The 19906-nt window shown below is 37.0% G+C and overlaps 1 protein-coding gene across 1 annotated transcript; it reads left to right on the forward strand.

Moving 5' to 3' along the window:
- The first annotated feature begins 2266 nt into the window (after positions 1-2266).
- On the forward strand, positions 2267-18785 carry LOC131783053 (guanylate-binding protein 6). Its single transcript, XM_059099806.2, has 13 exons — positions 2267-2376; positions 3618-3728; positions 4062-4134; positions 10604-10747; positions 11051-11208; positions 11652-11824; positions 12141-12321; positions 12742-13006; positions 13470-13765; positions 14344-14598; positions 16328-16450; positions 16649-16696; positions 17373-18785. The coding sequence occupies exons 1-13, from the start codon at positions 2371-2373 to the stop codon at positions 18063-18065; spliced, it is 2526 nt and encodes an 841-aa protein (XP_058955789.2). The 5' UTR covers positions 2267-2370; the 3' UTR covers positions 18066-18785.
- The last annotated feature ends 1121 nt before the right edge of the window (positions 18786-19906 follow it).

The following is a 19906-nucleotide window of genomic DNA, read 5'->3' on the forward strand; positions in this document are numbered from 1 at the left end:
TATCACAAAATGGATCAATTTTTTTAAATATGATGCTTTTCATAGTATTCGCCCCTTTGGAAAATATATAGTCGATACTTTCAAAGTCTAATCATCACTGATTATTTTAAGCTTTTATCAAAGTGATTGTCCATTGATCTGTACCAGGGGAAAAGTTTGGACTGCATGCAACATTTTTGCGCTCTAATCCTCTGAGTGTATTGCCGATAGTAAAGAAGCAAGTTCTAAGAAAAAACTATTTGAGGTTTTTGTCGAAAAATAAAAATAAAATGAGAGAAAAATGATTTTGAAATGTGAAATGGCGAGTTGCTTAACATTTCTTTGAAATACCCGTGTCAAACGAAAGCGAGTCTTAGATCATACTAATATATTCAAGATTAGAAAAAATAGTCATATTTTGGTGAAATTAGAACTGATGTACTTAATTAAACCAAAGTGCACTTAAAGTTTCTGTGCGCATTCAGAGGACCCCCAATCGCCTTCCAAGAAGAGCCATGGGTATTCCCCAAATTCGTATATCTTTCAGCTTCCAAGCGAGTTATTATTCATTCACTGCAGAATAAATCTCAGATTTACCTAACAGCGACAGAAGGGTGTCATTCCTTTGAGGTGAGTACCATAATTGTATACTTACCTCACCAAGCGAGTGAAGTACAGTTCTTATTTCATTAGTACGTTGCTATATGGCTTGTTGTTCTGTATTGGATGTTGTTATCCTTTTGTCGCCCACAGTTTCAACTGAGGAGCAGGCTGATTTTAAAGCGAAATTGGATCTAACCTTCATCAAGAAGGTACTTTTAATGAAAGAATTGAAATCATATGAACCTGCACACTTTCAAACCTGTGGATAAGTTGTGGGCTGTCTCGTAAGACGCACGAAAAACTACTTTTAAGCGGAGTGAAGTATTTTAAAGCTAGATGGAATTAATTACTCATGCATTCCAAATACATGGTTGAGTTTTAGATACCACGATACTGGATTCACAAACTAAAGAATCTCCTCTATTTTTTTTTGAAAGAGAAGAGGGAGTGATGAATACGCCTGTACAAATTATCTTTCTTATCTCTTAGCTTAGCAGATGAACGATGTGAAGAAACGCAAACCTCTGTGACAGATATCTTTCGTTCTAATGTTAGGACTGTTTTGATTTAAATTGTAATCTGACTTGCTACTTTTCATTTTATTTATTCTTTATCCTGACATTCCAACTTCACATATAACCTTATTTTATCATTGGAGTCCACGAAATTTCTAAAGTAATGAAGAAATGGTGTATGAAAACGATACGACGCTCGAAAAGCAAAACATTACCAGTTCCGGCTTTGATCTCCAAATTTCAGTATAAACATGTTACACCTCAGTGATTTTTGACAAAGTGTGACTTGGCAATTGAATCTCATGAAATTTCAAACTTCTGTTGTAAGAAATAGGGACCTTAAGCAAACCACGACAGCGACGGCAACGAGGACGTGGAAAAACAAAAGTTCTAATTGGCAGAACTATAGCTCAGCACGCGCGTTTTAGAACTTTGTACACTTCTTAGCTGTCATATGCAAAGCAACAACGTGAAATCACCACAATTTGCGTCGTCTGCGGACCGAAAACGCGACAGCAAATTTTTTAAATTTCCATTTGGAACTCAACGCTTCTTTTATACGTTATGCTAAAGTTGAGGTGCGGCACCGTATGAGACGTTAAACAAATGCAGCCATTTTTTAAATTCTAATTTAAGGCAGAAATTCATTTTTAATCGAAGTTTTCCTTGGCGTTGCCGTCCTGACCGCTTAAGGTCCCTAACATCCTCTTGAATGAAACTGCCATCGACTCAATAAAGAAAAGGGATTTGAGTAAATTTTTTCCCAATTATCTCTGCCATCATTGATCCAAGCGTTGAAAGAACTCGCCGGAGTAGATATTTAGTGTAGTCGCGATGTATTTCTGGTTTTCATGCGATGTAATTGAAACCAATTCTTTTCAATTTAGCAAGATTAGATAAATCAGATTTTCGAATAATACCGGAACGTTTTTATCATAAGCATAAGCTAGTACAGTTCTGTTATTGAGCAGTTGAGAGCAGCATTCATTTTCAAACAGCCTTTTTGGAGTAGGGAGTTTATTTACCAGTGTATATAAACAAAGATACGAATATTATACTGTAAGGAAATCATATATATTTTAAAAAGTTTACAACTAGTATTAAATCTATACAATTAAGCTTGGAGATGAATCACCCTTTAACTTATTTCCTTTATTTTTTATCTTCAGTCTTCGATCAGAAGATAAAGACCAAGTATCACAAGCATTAATACAGTGTTTGCGTACTGAAATTCTGAGATTGACTCACCGAACATAAACAGAAGGCATCTACCATGGATGTAAGTTTATTTTCTTTCATCTCTTGTAGCCTTGCCTCATATTGCTTTTATTTTGTATTTGTTATTTCTATCGTTGCCGCTAGGTTTCTTTTCAACATGCAACGTGAAGGGCCAATTAAGTCTGATGTAGCTGATACTTCACTTGCAGCCAGTTGTGGATAACTTTATACATGCTTTTTTTTTGACTGCCTGCAAGATGTTTCAGTCCTTATACAATAATCTAAGGAATTTGGTACAAAACATGTATTAGTTCAAAACTTACAATTTCTTATAACTTGTTTGCTCTTCAATGCGCCGATGTTGCCAGGAGAATTGATATCTTGATGACTCATGGGAGTCAGTAAATGATTCTTTAAGAAATCTTGGCAGATTTCCCTTAGTACGCTTCTCATCTGTTTGCCAAAAAATGGAAAGTTGCACCCTTGTAGTGTTGACTCGTTGTAACACCAAGAGTCCAGAAAACGTTATTAGATTAAAATCAAGAGAAAGTAACGAGAAGAGAGGGAAAATAAAGGCGTTGGCCGGGATATGTAGATTTCACTTAAGTTATCTCTAGCTTGGAGTTAGAAGAATCGAGTTTCCTGAATAAATGTAGTTTCCTATTTCCGGAGTCTGTTTGATGTTTAAAGAACCAATCTCGTCGCTGTTCGCCGGCACTCCAATCATACTCACAGGCGATCAAGGCCTACTGAAAGAGGACGGATGCATTTCATTTTCCGTGACCAAAAGGCCATATGCTAAACGGAAAGCGACGTGTGACATGCGCAATAACATAACATTCGTTTCGGGTTAAGCGAAATGTGACTCTCGCTTCGGTGCCTATAGAGGTGTTGTGTTCCAAAGGTTTTATTTTATGAAGAATTGTTCGAGGAAAAACGGGTTCGTAACGCTTGGTTAGCTTGTAAATGTTATTATCCTGTAATATAAGCGTCATCGATTTCTGAACTTAATTATTAAGAGTTTGTCTTATATGTTAACACATGCTCAGAGTGTTTCGGCAACGGCTATCTTTAAATAACGTGAGATTGACATATCCTAAGGCCTGGACCGGAAAGCGTCCTTCTCTGTCCCATTATTTTATCCTGATCAGTGACAAATTGTATCGCCTACATCTTGATGGATACATAAGCATAACTTCGAATTTTAAGGATATAAGTGACCTTTTTTGTTGCAAATGCAAATCTGTAAATCACTAATCAGCAAAGTGCCATATCTTGTTTGGAAATATTATTTTACATCAGGGATTTGAAGATTTGAGGCGTTTCCAGTTGGAAAATGAAGACGAAGCCCTGGCCAAAGTACTAAAAATGTCCAAACCAGAAGACTCTCCAACTCCCTCATCTTTGGTGCAGGTATCTTTTGAATATCCAGAGTTACCAACTTTCAGCATACATTCAAGATTCTATAAGTTCTGGTCTTAACATGGTAGTGTTATGAACTACTAAAATTAGAGGTGTTTGGGAACTAATAAAGTTAAAATTGTTCTGGCTAAATTTTTGGGAACTTTTTTGGCCTGTTAGATTATCTTGGAATACTTATGCGACTCTTTGAGCCTTGGTTAGTTATGAGCTGCAAGACCATACATTTATCTTTACCCTTTGAGTGATGTGTCCTTGAACGTTGTAGTAAGGCTTAATTCTCATACGATGATCGTCATTGCCATTATTTTTTTTCCCATCTGACAGGATTTTCAAACACAAGATGATGATGAAGATCAAATATTAGCTAGAGCTGTGGCTCTTTCTTTAGAAACACCAGGTTTGTAATTTAATGTAACTGGTGGGTCAAATGCATAAGCCTTTGACCACGGATCAATTCGTCCTTTTCCCAACCCCGGTAGCGTCTTTGTATTTTTTTTTTTTTTGTTAATTTTTATTTTTAAATTACAAACACAATACTTACAATACAATATGAAACACCACTTACACTAATTACAATGCTTATTTACATTACTCTAGTTACAGTCACTAATAATTACACTACTTACAGTCACTAATAATTACACTACTTACAGCATCCAGCTCTATTAACAATACAATCGACTAATTATGCCATTACATACAAAAAGTACTATTTTCTTTTAACATTGCACAGTGACACATACCGGCGATGGCGACGCCCAGTTAATTCTCCAACAAAAATAAACTACAATAAACTAATAAACAAGGAAGAATATGAGATCTAAGTTTATGCATTGGTCTTCCATTCTTTTCCTTAAAAAAAGGGCAAACACAAAATTATATGAGAAATTCCCATCTAATTTGAAAATCGCGAAGCTTTCTGTTTCTTATAGCAATTATTTTTTCAACTTGTTTTTTAACTTTAACCTTGTGCAAAAACAATCTAATATTGGAGAGGTGTTATTTTTTCTACATTCCCAAATAGTCAATTTCCCTAAAATTATCAAATAATTTAACAGATCGTTCCTCTGAAGTAAGCCAACCATAATATCTTTTAAAGACAAAATTAAATATTCGCCACTAAGATCAAACCACCAGACTGTAAATAGGTTCCAAAAAGCTTGCACAAAGGAGCAGTTAAAGAAGAGGTGGTACAGATCTTCCGTATAGGTTCCACAAGAAGAACACTTGTCCGAATCACTTAACCCTATTTTGAACAATTTATCGTTTGTAAACAAAATGAAATTCAATACTCTGTATTGAAACGACCAAACATACGTTTCGCTCGCAACAAGATAAGGAATAGAGAAAACTTCCTGCGCATTTGAAAGCTCAAAATCCGCTGTCAACTTTTTAAAGCCATTCGGGATTCTCGCTTTACTTGTTATCATCGTAGAATAAAACTGTTTACACTTTGCAGTATATGCATTAAAAGATTTAGACTTATAATCAAAATTCATAGGATCGAGATTACCCGCTGTGGGGATGGGGCAGGAGCTTTTTGATTTCATATTAATAATAGAAGATCTCAAGGCTGTCCAAGTCAGGAAATTAGTGTTAAGTCCTTTTTGCTTAAAGAATTCATAAGAACGCACATTGTCAACATCGAACTGTAAATCATTCAAATAAGTTATGCCCTTGTCAAAGTATGTTTTATAAAAAACAGGTTTATTATTAATTCGTATATCCTTATTATTCCAAATTACATTTTGAGAATAATTCACATCAGAAAAGGAGCATCTAAAATCCGCCCACCATCTTAGAAGCTGTAAGTAAAACTTACTAAGACTTAAGTCAAGATCATTTACATCATAGTTACATCTAAAAAGAAAACATCCTCCGTATTTTTTTAAGTTGTATTTGAGATAAGAAATCCAGGGCCCTTCCTTCTCATCTATGAGACGCGGAATCCCGGACAATCTTAATGCTTTAATATGTAGCTCAAGGTCTGTGAGATTCAGTCCACCATTCTCTAAAGTATTTATCACAGAAAGCCTTGTGACTTTATCAGGGCCTTTCCACAAAAATTTGTAGATCATTTTCTCCATCTGTTTAATAATTTCGGGTGGGGTTTCTATTATTGAGGAAACATATAATAATTTTGGGATTAGGAAAGATTTAATCATTGTTACTTTGCCAAATAGGGAGAGACCTCTGAGTTTCCATAAGTTAATCATTTTTTGAACTTCATTTAATCTATCCTGGAAATTTTGTTTTATAACTTGTTCTTGATCACAGGAGAAGTGAATACCTAGGGTCTTAACACCTGTACACCACTCAAGGCCCAGAGGTGTTTCTAAAGAATTTTTGTTTTTTCCAACCCACATAGCTTTGGTTTTAGAAAGGTTCATTTTTAAGCCAGAACATTTTTCGAAGTCATTAAGGATTTGTATTACTTTTTCGACTGATTAAATATTTGCTAGAGTAGCTGTCATGTCGTCGGCGTACAACAGAGACCTAGTTTCATCTTCCCCGATTTTTATGCCTTCAATATTCTCATTTGTTCTTATAGATATCGCCATAATTTCAATGGCAATTAAAAATAAATAAGGCGACAGAGGGTCTCCCTGCCTAACACCCCTTTCTAGTTGAAAAGGAGAAGAGAAAAAAACCATTATTAAGAACACAACCTGAGAGGTTATTGTAAAACGTTTGAATCCACTTTATGAAGGAGGGTCCGAAATTAAAACACTCTAATGCTTTATAAAGAAATTCATGTTCTATGGAGTCAAAAGCTTTTTCAAAATCAATAAACAGTAAAACACCTGGTAACTGTAGTGATTCAGTATGAGCGATAATGTCTAAGATTGAACGAGCTGTTTCTCCAATAAACCTACCCTTCATAAAACCGGATTGATTTGCATGGATTACAGAGGGAAGAACATTTTTTATTCTATTTGCGATGACCTTAGTTGCGATTTTTGAGTCGACATTAATCAACGAGATTGGTCTCCAATTTTCCAAAAACATCCTGTCCCTTCCTTTTTTGTCGATCAAGGTGATGATCGCCTGCTTTTGAGAATTTGACATTTGCCCTAGCTCAAAACAATGATTAAAAACTTCAGTCATTAATTCACCAACAGAATTCCAGAAAATTTTATAAAATTCAAAAGGAATTCCATCATTTCCAGGCGTCTTCCCCGTGTCAAATGTATCAAGTGCTTTAACACATTCCTCTATGGTTATTTGACCCTCGCAGCTTAATCTTTCCTCTTGCGATAGTCGTGGAATATTCGAATTTCCAAGAAAGTGATGTAATGAGTCAGATTGGTCTACCTTCAATTTGTTGCTATATAGGTACTTGTAATACTCCGTAGCGGAATCCAATATTTTTTGATAGTTTTTAGTAATGACTCCACTTAAACAGAGCTTTCTTATGTGTTTCCTGGTGTAATTTCTCTTTTCTAAACTCAAAAAATATTTAGTACTCTTTTCGCCGTATTCATGCCACCTCGCCCTGGCACGCACAATTAATCCATTAGCCTTTTCCTCATAAAAACTTTCCAGTCCGCTTTGCATTCATCAAGAATTTTTTCGACCTCCTCACAGGGGGCCTGCTGAAACTGTGCTTGAGCAATTTGCAATTTTCTTTGCAGCTTTTCTTCTCTCTCCCTTTTGATCTTAGCTACTTCTTTTGAGTAATTTATGCAAAAGAGTCTGACTTTATATTTAATCCAATCCCAAGCAACTCTCACATCTGAAAATTCCTCTCCCTCTTTTTTCCATTGGTCTAGCTTTTCTTTCATCTTTTGAACAAAATTTTCATCAGTCAATAAGGAAGTATTCATTTTCCAAAACCCCGGGCCTCGCTGACATTCTTCGATTTCCTGTAGATGTAAGAAAATTGCTGAGTGATCAGACCTTATTGCTGCAATGATGTTGACATCTTTAATCAAGTCCTGAAGTGAATTTGAGATGAGCCAATAATCTAATCTACAAAAAATAAATGGAGATTTTTGGGACCATGTAAAGCTTTTTGCTTGGGGATTTTTTACACGCCCTACATCATGCAAATTAAATGTTGTTTGTATTTCGTCAATGCGTTCAACAACTTTCTTCCTTAATACCAGTATCCCACCTTTTTTGTCCAGTAGCGGATTAATGGGACAATTGAAGTCACCACCTATTATTATTTTATCTTCATAAGCGAGACCTTCTTTCCTTAGAACGTCAATTAAATGATCATAGAATTGCACAGCTTGATTATCATTGTTTGGACCGTAAACATTCACTAAAAAATATTTTTCATCATTGATTTGAACTTCAATACTAATATATCTCCCATTGGGCTCAATGACTTTTTTAATTATCTTGCAATCAAACCCCTTTCGAAAGAGTATTGCAACACCCCTTGAACCACTACTCCCATGAGCGAGCTCCAGAGGGGCACCCCATTCAGCTTTCCATTGTTTCTCATTGTTTCCAGTTGAATGCGTTTCTTGAAGAAAAATAATATTTGCATTTTGTTTTCTGCACCATGCAAAAATTGCGCGTCGTTTCTTAAAATTGCTCAAGCCTCTAACATTTAATGAAAGCATTCTAAAATCACTCATTTCTGCTATGATTTTTCTTTTTGGTACGGAAAAAAACCTGCAAGACCATTTGCTTTATAACACACCTTTGAATAATTATTTGCATCGCTCTACACAAAGAACGAAAACACTGACACAAAAATATAAACACATAGTAAATAATTTAGCTTGGAATATAATATCAAATTTCAAATTTTCATCTTTCCTCCTGAAGGAGTGTATCATCCTTTCTCTCCCCTTCAGCCGCACTCACTCCAAACCGATAAATATTAACTTAATAACATGATTGACAGTAATTATGGCTTCCTATAAATGTATTTTATCATTTGTCAAAAAAAAAAAGATTAACAAAGAGCGGCCTTCGAATTCGTGAAATTAAATGAAGAGCTAGATAATTCATCTTAAAATATTGTAGACAGTGCTAGAGCAAAGATAGTATATTTGATAGTAAAGCAATACGCGATCAAGTCCAGTAGTCGGTTTAGCTGGTGTTGGCATTTTCAGCTTGCAGGTAGAAGGACTTAAGTTTTGACTCACCATTCAATTTAAAAATGATCCTGGCCGGTAAGCTCCAAGGAATATAGGCTAATTGGACATCTTCTCGACTACGGATTTCATTCAGGTGCCTCTCTTTAAGCTTTTTGCGCTGCTCCCTCACAGATTTTGATACGTCGTCTGAAATGTATAGATTTGCTTCATGGAAAGGATTCTCTCTTAACTTAGAGGCCGCATTACGCAAGATGTATTCCTTGGCGGTATATTTTAATAAATATACGTGAACTGGCCTAGGTAGAGTTGCACCACTTGTAGGACTTTGCCTTTGTTTGATATTTGTGCGGTGGGCCCGCATTACTTCTATCTCCTCTAGGCCCATGTGTTCCGTCAAGATCGAAGTTACAAGCGCTAAGCAGGACGAGTCTTTTTCGGCACCTTCTGGAATGTTCCAAATAACAATATTATTTCTCTTAGAACGATTCTCCATTTCTTCTAATTTCTTCTCAAGTAGTTCCACTTGTACTAAATCAGCTTTCTTCTGCAAGGTTTGTTTCACTGCTTCCATTTCTTGATACATCCCTTCTAAACCTGCGGATAATTCGCTCGTTGTAGTTTCAAGCGTTGTCAGCTTCGTTAAGATAGTATCATGGCGACTTTGGCTCGAAGCTTCCAACTTATCGATTTTTTCTGCAAGACTTTTCACCAGGCGACTCAGCTCCGCAACGTTTTCCGCCGACATGGTAGACTGAACTTTAAGCTTCTTTCCTGAGCGCAGAATACTCATACTAAAAACTTTGAAGCCATTTTAGATACTTTTCGAGCAGAGCGCGGAACGGCACGTCTTACTACCTCGAAGCCATGACCAGAAGTCTTTGTATTTATTATTGCAACAAAAATGTATACTCATAAAAGTAACCTTTACACATGGGTGCCATAAAGAGCAACCTAAAGACGCATTTCATATTCTTGTTCAGAAGTGATCAACAGGGTAATTTAATATTATTAACTGAGTTAATAACGTAAATTGGCCATCGTAAATAGTTTCAACGCTGATGTTTCGAGTGTTGGCTCTTTGTCAAAGCAGATGGACAAAGGGCTAACACTCGAAACATCAGTTTTTTAACTCTTAACGGTGGCCAATTTACGTTATCATTTTAGCTGATAACACTAAATTACCCTGTTATACTCTCTAACCAACGCAGCACCACAGTTTCTTTAGAAACTTCCCTCCTTTATTCAGATGTGATTAGCCATGTTCATCTTTAATGCTCAAGTAATTTCTCAAATGGAAAAAAAAGAAATGACAGTCCTTCTATTTAGACCAGTCATTTACTCACTAAGTCAATTTTAAACTTTAAAAAAACGAAATCCTTTTTTTCCTTTATATTCGTTTAAGGCCCTTCACCTAGATATTTTTACAATGACAAGAATGAATAAACGTCAACCAGGAAACCACTTAAATACCTCCTTCGTCATTTTTAGCTGTCATAACATTTCAAAAGTTTTTTGTTTTGCTTTGTTTTTGCCTTCTTCTTCTTCTTTCTCTTCCTTTCTTGATGCTTGCTGATTCGTTTCCTTGGGTTTGTTGTCTTTCTGTCTTCTTACGTATGTCGAGTGCATGTCTCGCCCCAATTGAATATTCAGGAAATTAGGGGGAAATGCTAGAAATATTTCATACTTCGTTTTTATTACTATTTCACACTCGGTTTGGATCCGTTCAATCCGATGGCTTTAACGCTTCATCCGCTGAACTTCTACTTGCTGACGTCAATTGGTTCGATCCTTCGGTACGCACTATAGAGAACACACAATCTGCTTCTCCCCTTTGTTTGCCAAACAACTACCACTGGAATGCGCATGCGGGAAGGACGACAAAGACAGGCGATCAGAGGAGTTCTCTAAGAGTGGTCGAGGAAGGACTTGAACAACTCAGGAGAGTTAAAGGCAAGCTATAGTCGGCTACAATATTGATATTGAGGATGTTATCTAATTCTCAAATTTCGCTGACCTAAATGTAGTTCATACAAAGAAGTTGCTAACTCAAAATGGAAAAATTTTTCATTTCGTGACCTAAAATGAAAACGATGCGCAATTTAAGCTCCGGTCTGATTTGAATTAAATTAGAATTGCTTCAATTAATTAGGCGAAACAATAAAGAAAACCTACAAGTGATTATAGCAAAACTTATTCTTCATTTAAATCAATCATTGTGTTAACTGCGAATTTCTTTGTATCATTCTTCAACAGGCCCAGTGTGCGTGGTATCCATCGCTGGTCCTTACAGAAAGGGGAAGTCCTATATATTAAGCCAAGCTTTTGACCAACCAGACGTTTTTCCTCTTGGACATAAAATGGAGGCTGAGACTATGGGAATCTGGATATGGATTGTTCCAGAAAAATTCAAGGTTTGTTTATTCATTGAGTTTGGCAGTATCTTATAAGATAAAAGTAACCTTGCACTGACGTAACCGCTTTTAATTAATGATGTCTATTTTCAAAATGTTGGGGTAGACACGGTAGGAATCCGGTCGGAAGGTACGGATCGAGACCTGCCTCGGTCGTTTTGCCGTTTTCTGAGGCAAGAAACTTTAGTCTCACAGCGCCTCCCTCCATTCAGAAGTTTAAATGGCCCGGTACCGGCGAACTGCCGGAAAGCCTGACGAAATGCGAAAGGGCTATCACTGTTATGCATGTATTAGGTAACCCGTATTGGGTGAGTGGCAAATAAACCCGGTCGCGTCGTGCTGCAGAAACCGCGGGATAAACTCCAACTGAATGGGTCACTAACCTCAAGTCCAGAGTTTACCTATTAACTTTATAAAATTTGTTCAATCGATATTGCATTTAGAATTCCAATGGACAAGAATTCACAGTGGTGTTACTAGACTCTGAAGGGATTGACGCCACAAATAGTGAAAACACCGATGACCATCAGATCTTCACTTTAACAGTCTTGTTAGCGTCCGTGTTGATATACAATTCGCAAGGTGTTCCGACACGAAGTGATGTAGAGAAACTGGAATATCCTTGACAACTCTCCATTAGAATCAGAACTACAGTTAGTAGGATTGTCTGCATAAAAAAAGCCGGCAAATTAATTTCAGTTGTTGTTGAAAGCTCTGTAACAAGACAAAATATTTTGCTCCGTGTTCAAACAAAAGATAGAAAAACGGTTGTGCACAATATCTTTTTGTTTTTTTTTTTACTTTTTACACACTGGATTCTGATAAATAAACAGGGAGCTTTTATAGGTCATTGAGCTCAAAATAATGTGGGTATCAGTTTTGGTTGACATATATACCATAGAGATGCTTTTATACTCCTTGACGGTTTGCAGCTACATAGTAAAACTTTCCAAAAGAATTCAGACGCGATCCACCGTCTCTGGTGCGTATAGTCCATCGCAAAACAGCGAGTTTTTCCATAAAACATTTCCCTATTTCATCTGGCTGCTTAGAGATGTAACACAGTCTATACCAGATGACTGCAAGAACATCAAAGAATATTTCTTAAAAAAGGTAATCCTTGTCGTTCTACTAGTTTTGGGAGGCATACGACTGTTAATGACTCATGTTTTTGACGGTGTGTAAGAGGTAGCTTAATCCATCCTCAATCAACGGCCATTAGGGAAGAAAGCTCTTTTCATTAGTTTGTATCGGAAAAGTCGAAACCATCCAGAGGGAGGCATAGTTTCTGCTTGTAAAAGATGTGTTTGATAACGCTCATCCTTGTTAAAAGAACATAGTTATCCGCAGAGGCTAATCTCATTAAATACGATATATCTCTACTCTCCCTGAGAGAACAATATCTTGCTTAGAGTAGATCTTCAAAATTCAAATCATATGAGGTTCACAATATATGTTAAAGGGTACGTGCCATCTCGATATTTCGGTTATATAGAAACTTAAGGATCATGGGCTTCTCATGCTTAACGTCAGGTTTTTAAAGGACACGTTTCATCAGATGCGGATAATAAAACCGAGGAAGGAGTAGCTGGGAGCATCTTACGTTTCTTTCCTGGCTTCGATGCCTTTATGTTGCCACCTCCAGCAGTTGATCCTGAGACAATGAAAAGTTTAAACCAGACAAAAAGAAAAGTGAATCCTTCGTTCTGGTGTGGCTTGGAGAGGTTTAAAAGCTTATTGAGGGACACTTTATCCCCTAAACGCAGCTTCAATGATGCAGAGTTCGTCACAGGCGAAGGTAGACTTGCTTTTTTTTTAACTATCGCTTTAGATATCTACTATGAATGAGATTATTTTAAATGCAATGGCGACTTCTAACTGTGCACACGCACGATCAGCGATTCTTGCCTTCCTAGTATGAACACGTGAGAAAGAAAAATTTCGGATACACGAAGGAATATTCAAACTATCTACCTTTTTTCAAAATTGACTTGATCCGGTTCCTTTGAAGCAAATGCAAGAATGTAGCCTGGAAAAGGAATCGTTCATCTGAACAATGCTGCATTCGAATCAGAGTGATCAACGCCCAGAGAAAAAATTGATAGCAGTAATTATGATGTTGACAATGATGAAATAATAATAATAATAATAATAATAATAATAATTATGATATTAATAATAGTCATCATAATAGTAATAATAATTGGGATGTGGCAATTTGGTTATACAAAACGGAATACTTCAATAAAATTTCATTTTAGGTCTCGCAGCTATGGTTCAGCTCTACGTCGACGCAATAAATGCTCCTGATGCTATTCCGAATGTTCAAAGCGCATGGGAGACGTTTGTCGAAGGCAAATGCGCTGAAGCAAAACAGTCTACTCTGCAAATGTATGATGCACTTATGACGGCCCGATTATCGGATGCGTTACCTCGCAGAAATAATGATATTCGTATGTGCCATAACGATGCTCTTGAGCAATGCGAGGATCAGTTGATGATGGAACTTGCTGGAATTTCTACAAATTCAGTTGAAATGACAACTAGAGAGTTTCAGGCAAGTCGCAAAAAGTGTTTGTTTTAGAGTTTTTTCACTATCCTGATTTCTTCTTGGTTCATTGTATCTTTTGAAAAAAGTGAATTCCGCTGACCATTGTGTAAGCCAAATTTTCAATCATGGTTCATACATAGAAGAAAGTTTGTGTAACATTTCTGCCATATCACAGAGTTCATACAGTTGGATTGCGGACAGTGACATCTCAGTCAGTCGAGCCTGAGAAGGGATGATAAGTAGTTCTGTATTTAGTAGAATTACACCTCAGTGTCCGCCTACTACTTAAAATTATTCTCAAAGACAGCCCGGAGACCGTGGATTGAAGTGATTATTTTTTCTCTTAAGAACCTCTACTTTTACCTTTAATTTCAAACTTTATTATAACTACCGAGTGAATTTGCGGGATTTTCAAACCAAGCTAGCGTTTTTAACGCTGTGTAATAGACTGATATGAGGTCCGCTTCTATCCGGACCGGGCCCAAGGGAATCTTATGTCTGGCAAAAGAGCCTGAAAAGTACCCTTAAAATACCTTCATTATGAATCATTTCGTTTAAACAACGTTTTTTATTTCCACAAACAGTTATCAGTCGAAGCAAAACTGCTCTCTTGGCTGACTAAAAACGAAGAGCTGACGAGAAAATCCTGCGAAATTCTCTTACGAGACCTAAAAAAGAATCATTTGGACCCTGTATTTGAGAAACTTTTGGGTGAGGAACGAGACAAAATATCATTTGAAGACATAATTGGTGGATATCAGAGAGTTAAGGACGATTTCCATCAGTATGCAGAGGGAGCTGAAGACGTTATCGCCGCTGTATTTTTGGAGCTTCATAAAGTAAGGAACACTAAAGTTGTGATTCATTTAACTTTCAATGTCATTATCAAAGAAGTAACCGAGGCTTATAAGAACTGTGAAGTATTGTGACAGTTTACATGAATTGTTACTCGCTCGTATTTACCAGGATATGACAACATGTTCATTCTTTGAAATGATTCGTAAGCATTTCATTAAACCAACGACGTCATAACGTAACAAAGCAAAGCAGAGCTCTTATCTAGGTGCGTAGAGATCCAATTGGGAACACCATAATTATGAACAATGTCACAATACGCCAGTTTTAAGACAATTGGTTCATGCTTAGCGTACGTATATCTAGTTCTGGATGCACGTGGGAAGTTTGGATAGCACTAGAGAAGCGAGAGTTTTTCAAGGGGAAGCCGAAAGCAACCCGAGCTGTTGAGTAAATAAAAGTAAATACTCAAGCGCGGGAAAAAACGGGAATGATCAACAAACGTATTCGAGATAAACGATCACCCTCTCTAGAGACTTCAACTTCCGCTCTACCTTATGGGTGTTATTTTATAATTCAATGCTAAAAAATGCCAAGAAATGCTGATATGCTTTCTAAAGGAAAATAGGGAACTCCCACTATTGAAGATCGACGATCAGCCTCTAGAGCTTGCCATCTCTCATAAAGGGATAGGTTTCTAACGAAACTGTGGTACTGCGTCGGCGGGAAATTATAGCAGTGTAATTTGGTATTATCAATTGAGTTGATAACGGAAATTGGCCACCGTAAAGATTTAAAAGCTGACGTTTCGAGCGTTTGCCCTTCGTCAGAGGGAATGGCGAAGGGCTAGCCCGCTTAACGTCAGCTTTTTAAGTCTTTACGGTGGCAAATTTACGTTATCAACTCAATTGCTCGTAAAGTACTTCGACTAGAGATTCAGAATAACTTAAAGTGGAACAACCGTGTGGATGCTACAGTTAACATAGCTACTAAACGTTTCCAAATACTCCTTGTATTGAGTGCATTGGGCGTCGAGGGTAAAACTTAGTCACAATTTACTTATCCTTGATACGATCTGCACTTAAATAGGTACCACGCCCTTCCCTCTTGCTTCTCTGTAGAACGTAAACAGAAACGCACCTTAAAAGGTCATTGTACCTGCACTTTCACACAGAGAAGCTCTCCAATATCTAAAACTACCTAGATCAGATAGAAGACGAAGTGAACTTTGTTTGATTACACTCCCAAAGATACAAAGATGGGGCCCATTCTTCAAACATCCCCCTAAAGTGAGGGCGTCTGCGCCGTTAACCAAACAAGAAACGTAAAAGAACTTTACAATATCAAAGCATAGAGAAAGATTACGTCGTAATTTCTTTCCCAGTGTAATTTTATCGTTTAATAATCAATAGTATACTAAATAAATTGATTATAATAACATGCTATAAATTTTATTTTTAAAATTACTTCCAGTTTTAAAACTCAATGTTGACGAAAACACTATAATTATTGCTATTATTATTATTATTATTATTATTATCATCTAAGCTTAGTTCTGCTTGCAGTTTGAATCATCAATAATTGGAAAATATCAGTGGTTGAGGACAGTATAAAATATTAAGTTTAACTTTACTTTAAAACGCTTGCAATGCTTTGCACATATCTGAAATCATTCGGATAAAGATGCGGTTTTGGTCACTTAAAAAGTGAAAATATATTCATGTGAATTAGAGAAATAGTCCAGGAAATAAACATTGCTTAATCTCGTCTCAGGATCTGCTGAAGGAAAAGGAGCAATATCTGGGGATATTGGCACAACTGAAAGACTTTGACGAGGAGCGGAGCCGAGAATTGGCTGCCAGGGCATATCAAGAACGTGAGAGAAAAAGGCTAGAGGTAGGAATGAAGCCAGAAATGCTTGTACAAGTCAATGCGTCCATCATCTACAAGCCCTAGCTTCCAGGACATAAGTCCAAAATTTTTCCATTTGTGATTAGGAGATCTTTGATCCACCTGATTGTCAAAGCAGAGTATGCTTCAGTAAACGGTTCAGAAAAGTTTTATTCCTAGAAAGAGTTATTTTTCTCTCCACAGGAACAGCAGGCACGTCTTCAACAAGAAAATCTTGAACAGAAGAAACAGGTAAAAATAATGGGTATCTTTTTTTTTTTAAGATGTTAAAAAAAAAAAGGGTTTCAATAGCTGAAAACTTTCGCGAAGTTTTAATAGAATGTATTGCTGGAAACCCTCCATTAACGTGTATCTCTCTCATTAACATGTTCCGTGTGATTTATTTGTCGGTAACTATTGAATTGTCAATCGTTATACACAAAATTGTTTGTGACTAAGTTTTATTGCTCAGTTGGTCAAAGGATCGAACTGAGACCCGGACGTTTGAGTTCGAATTTCAATGAAGTTACAAACATTTTTAATGGTCATGTGCGGCCAAAATACAAGAACCCTTTCCTTTCAAATCGATTGCATGTAAAAAACGAGCGTAGTGAATGCTGTTTGAATATTTTGATAGCTCATACGTGTAGGATTAAGCGGGTCAGGAAAGCTTCTTTTTCCCAAGAACAAGAAAACTGATAAAAGAGCATAGTATTAAAGATAATTTCTGGTTAATTACAAAACTACTTTATGTTCTAGGAAACATAAATTTAATGATAAGACAAAAATTTAGGAGAGATAAAAAAGGAACATCAGAAGAGAGAAAGATTCCGGATAGAATTTTAACACATCATTGTAAACACCGTCACCTGTTGTTGAGGAGAGTTTTTCCGATCTTATTTTTTTTTAACGCTTGTTTTGTGATCAGATGGAAATGTTGATTAGGAATCTTGATGAAGAAAAGAGACGCTTTGCTGACCAAATGAAAGGCGAACGCCAGGCGCATCAAGATCAACTCCAAAATATGATGGAAGCATGTATGAGACAAGCCCAAGGGAAACGCCAGGCATTCATGAGGGAAAACGAAGCTTTACAAGAACGATTCCTGGCATTCCAAGAACGCAACGAAGAAAACATGAAAATGGTTCAAAACCTGTCTGACCGAGCCGCCCAGCAACAGAAAGAAAGAGAAGCTCTTCGTCAACAGATGAAGGATCAAGCCGATCAAGACAAGGAAGATTTAATTAAAGCGTTGAATGAAAAACACGATGAAGAAATGAAGGCTCTACGGGATGAATTGAACGCAAAGTCAAATGAGATGCCTGAGCAAGTTCCACAGGATAAAATGAAGAGTAGTGAAACGGCTGAATTGATTGATAGACGAACCAGAGAAGCAGAAGAGCGGCAAAGAAACATAGCAGAGACTCGAGAGAGACAACAAGAAGTAGAAAAACCAGGATTTTGGAAGAAAGCGCTTAAAGTTGTAGGGAAAATTGCGCCTTTGGCTGGTGCAGTTGTTTCTGCGGTTGTACCGATTACAGCACCGATTGCTGCACCAGTAGCTGCCTTGGCTGGTGCTGCGTGTGATATTGTTTCTGACGACGTTTGCAGTATAATGTAATCAGTTGTGTATGTAGCTTGCCTTCATAGAAAAAAATTCAAGGTTATTTTAATTCTATGAACGCAATTTCACTATGGACCTCCGAGGTACTGATTTGTTATGATTTATAGTATTTCTATCTGCTGAATGAAACCAAAACGTCAATGTAGATAACAAGAGAGGTTTCTGATTGAAACCAGCGTGTAAAATTCGTTTGCGCATTTTGCGTGTTTTTTTTCCATTATCGCTGATATTTTATGTCTTAAGTTTTTATCTCGTTAGTGAAATAGAGATATGTGTTTCGCCTTGTCACGTAAGTGGGACAAAGGAACAGTTCTGCGTCCCCATTAGGAATCAAACCTCAGACCTTCACTTCCAAGCTCCGATGCTCTACAACTGAGCTAATTAGACCACGATGAGAAAGGCCATTACTAGGCCTTTTTAGGCTCATATGAGATATGCCTCCTCCATACTGCATGGATAAGCAATGACGGAAGCTTAATGTATGGGTTATTATAACAGAATAGGATAGATGGAAAGAATTTAGAATTTTTTCCTTTGAAGCACGCTCGTGACAAGGCGAAACATCCCTCTCGTTCATTTCTTGTTTCATCACAGCACTACAGCAATTATATATATTTTTTCTCCGATGGCTTACTCTTGCTTCGGATTTTGGTTGGTTTTCAATTTTCTACCCAACTCAGATTGCTCTTTAGTGGTAATTTTTAGGCGACATCTAAATGGCTTCATGAGGGGACGCAAATCGTCTGCACTGTAAGTACATATCAAGCTCTGTAGGTGATTTAATCCCACTTTAATCCCATCCGATCTCACAATTTACGAAAACTTCATTATTCTTGTGAAAAATGATAGCCGTCTTATTGAAACTTGATGAAAAGTATAAGCCGGCAAAGAAAACAGTGCAAAAACAATTATCTGTCACATCGATGTCAGCAGCAACAGGATTATGACACCTTACAGTCCCCATACATTTTCTTAGACTAAAAGTCTAAGAAAATGTAGGGGACTCTCCGGGATACTTACAGTACAGACGATTTGCGTCCCCTCATGATATATAGTTGCAGTATAAGATGCAATTTCCACTGCTAGCACACAGTGCGGACCTAGGACCACTGTCTCGTGTGATTAGGGTTTATGTCCATTATAGCAAGAGAACAATAGGGTATGGTGCATTAATCGTTCAGCACTCTTCATGTGACATTTAGAGATCGCAATGACAGAAATTTAACACAACTCGTAGTTATATTAAAACGAAGTCGTTACTAAAGGTACATTAAAGGAACTCCTAGAACTGAAAAATACTATCTGTACTAATATTCAATTAACTTTCTAGCTCCAGTGTCATATTCACCTGTCCTTCTCATACACCAGCGATCAAAAAAATTTGAGCACATTGTGAGTTCATGTGTCCATCTCTTCCCTCTAGAGAGTGAGGAGCGCCGAGTTATGGTGGTTTTTGGAATATCCCTAGACATGCATTCTGAATTTTGCGTTTCCGATGGGTTCAACTGAAAATGCAATCTCTCCTTTTTATTACGTATCAGCCGCTCCCACGAGAAATAATTAACTCATCTCTAAAATGGCCCGGCGTTCGAAAATCAAAATCGCTATATTATAAACCCACAGCGGAATTATAAGCAGCCCCCTATTAATCCTACAAAAATTCATGCAATCACATTTCATTAAAGCCCAGTAAACTTAATTGCAGACATTGGCATCGTTGGGTATTCATTTCAAACCCCAGTTATATCGAATTAGTAAAAGAGAAATGGATCATATCAGGAGATTGTCTTCCTCCAAACAGTGAACTGTATGATGGAAAGTGAATTTGGTATTTTTAT

The sequence above is a fragment of the Pocillopora verrucosa genome, chromosome 3 (assembly GCF_036669915.1).
Source record: "Pocillopora verrucosa isolate sample1 chromosome 3, ASM3666991v2, whole genome shotgun sequence".
Classification (NCBI taxonomy): domain Eukaryota; kingdom Metazoa; phylum Cnidaria; class Anthozoa; order Scleractinia; family Pocilloporidae; genus Pocillopora; species Pocillopora verrucosa.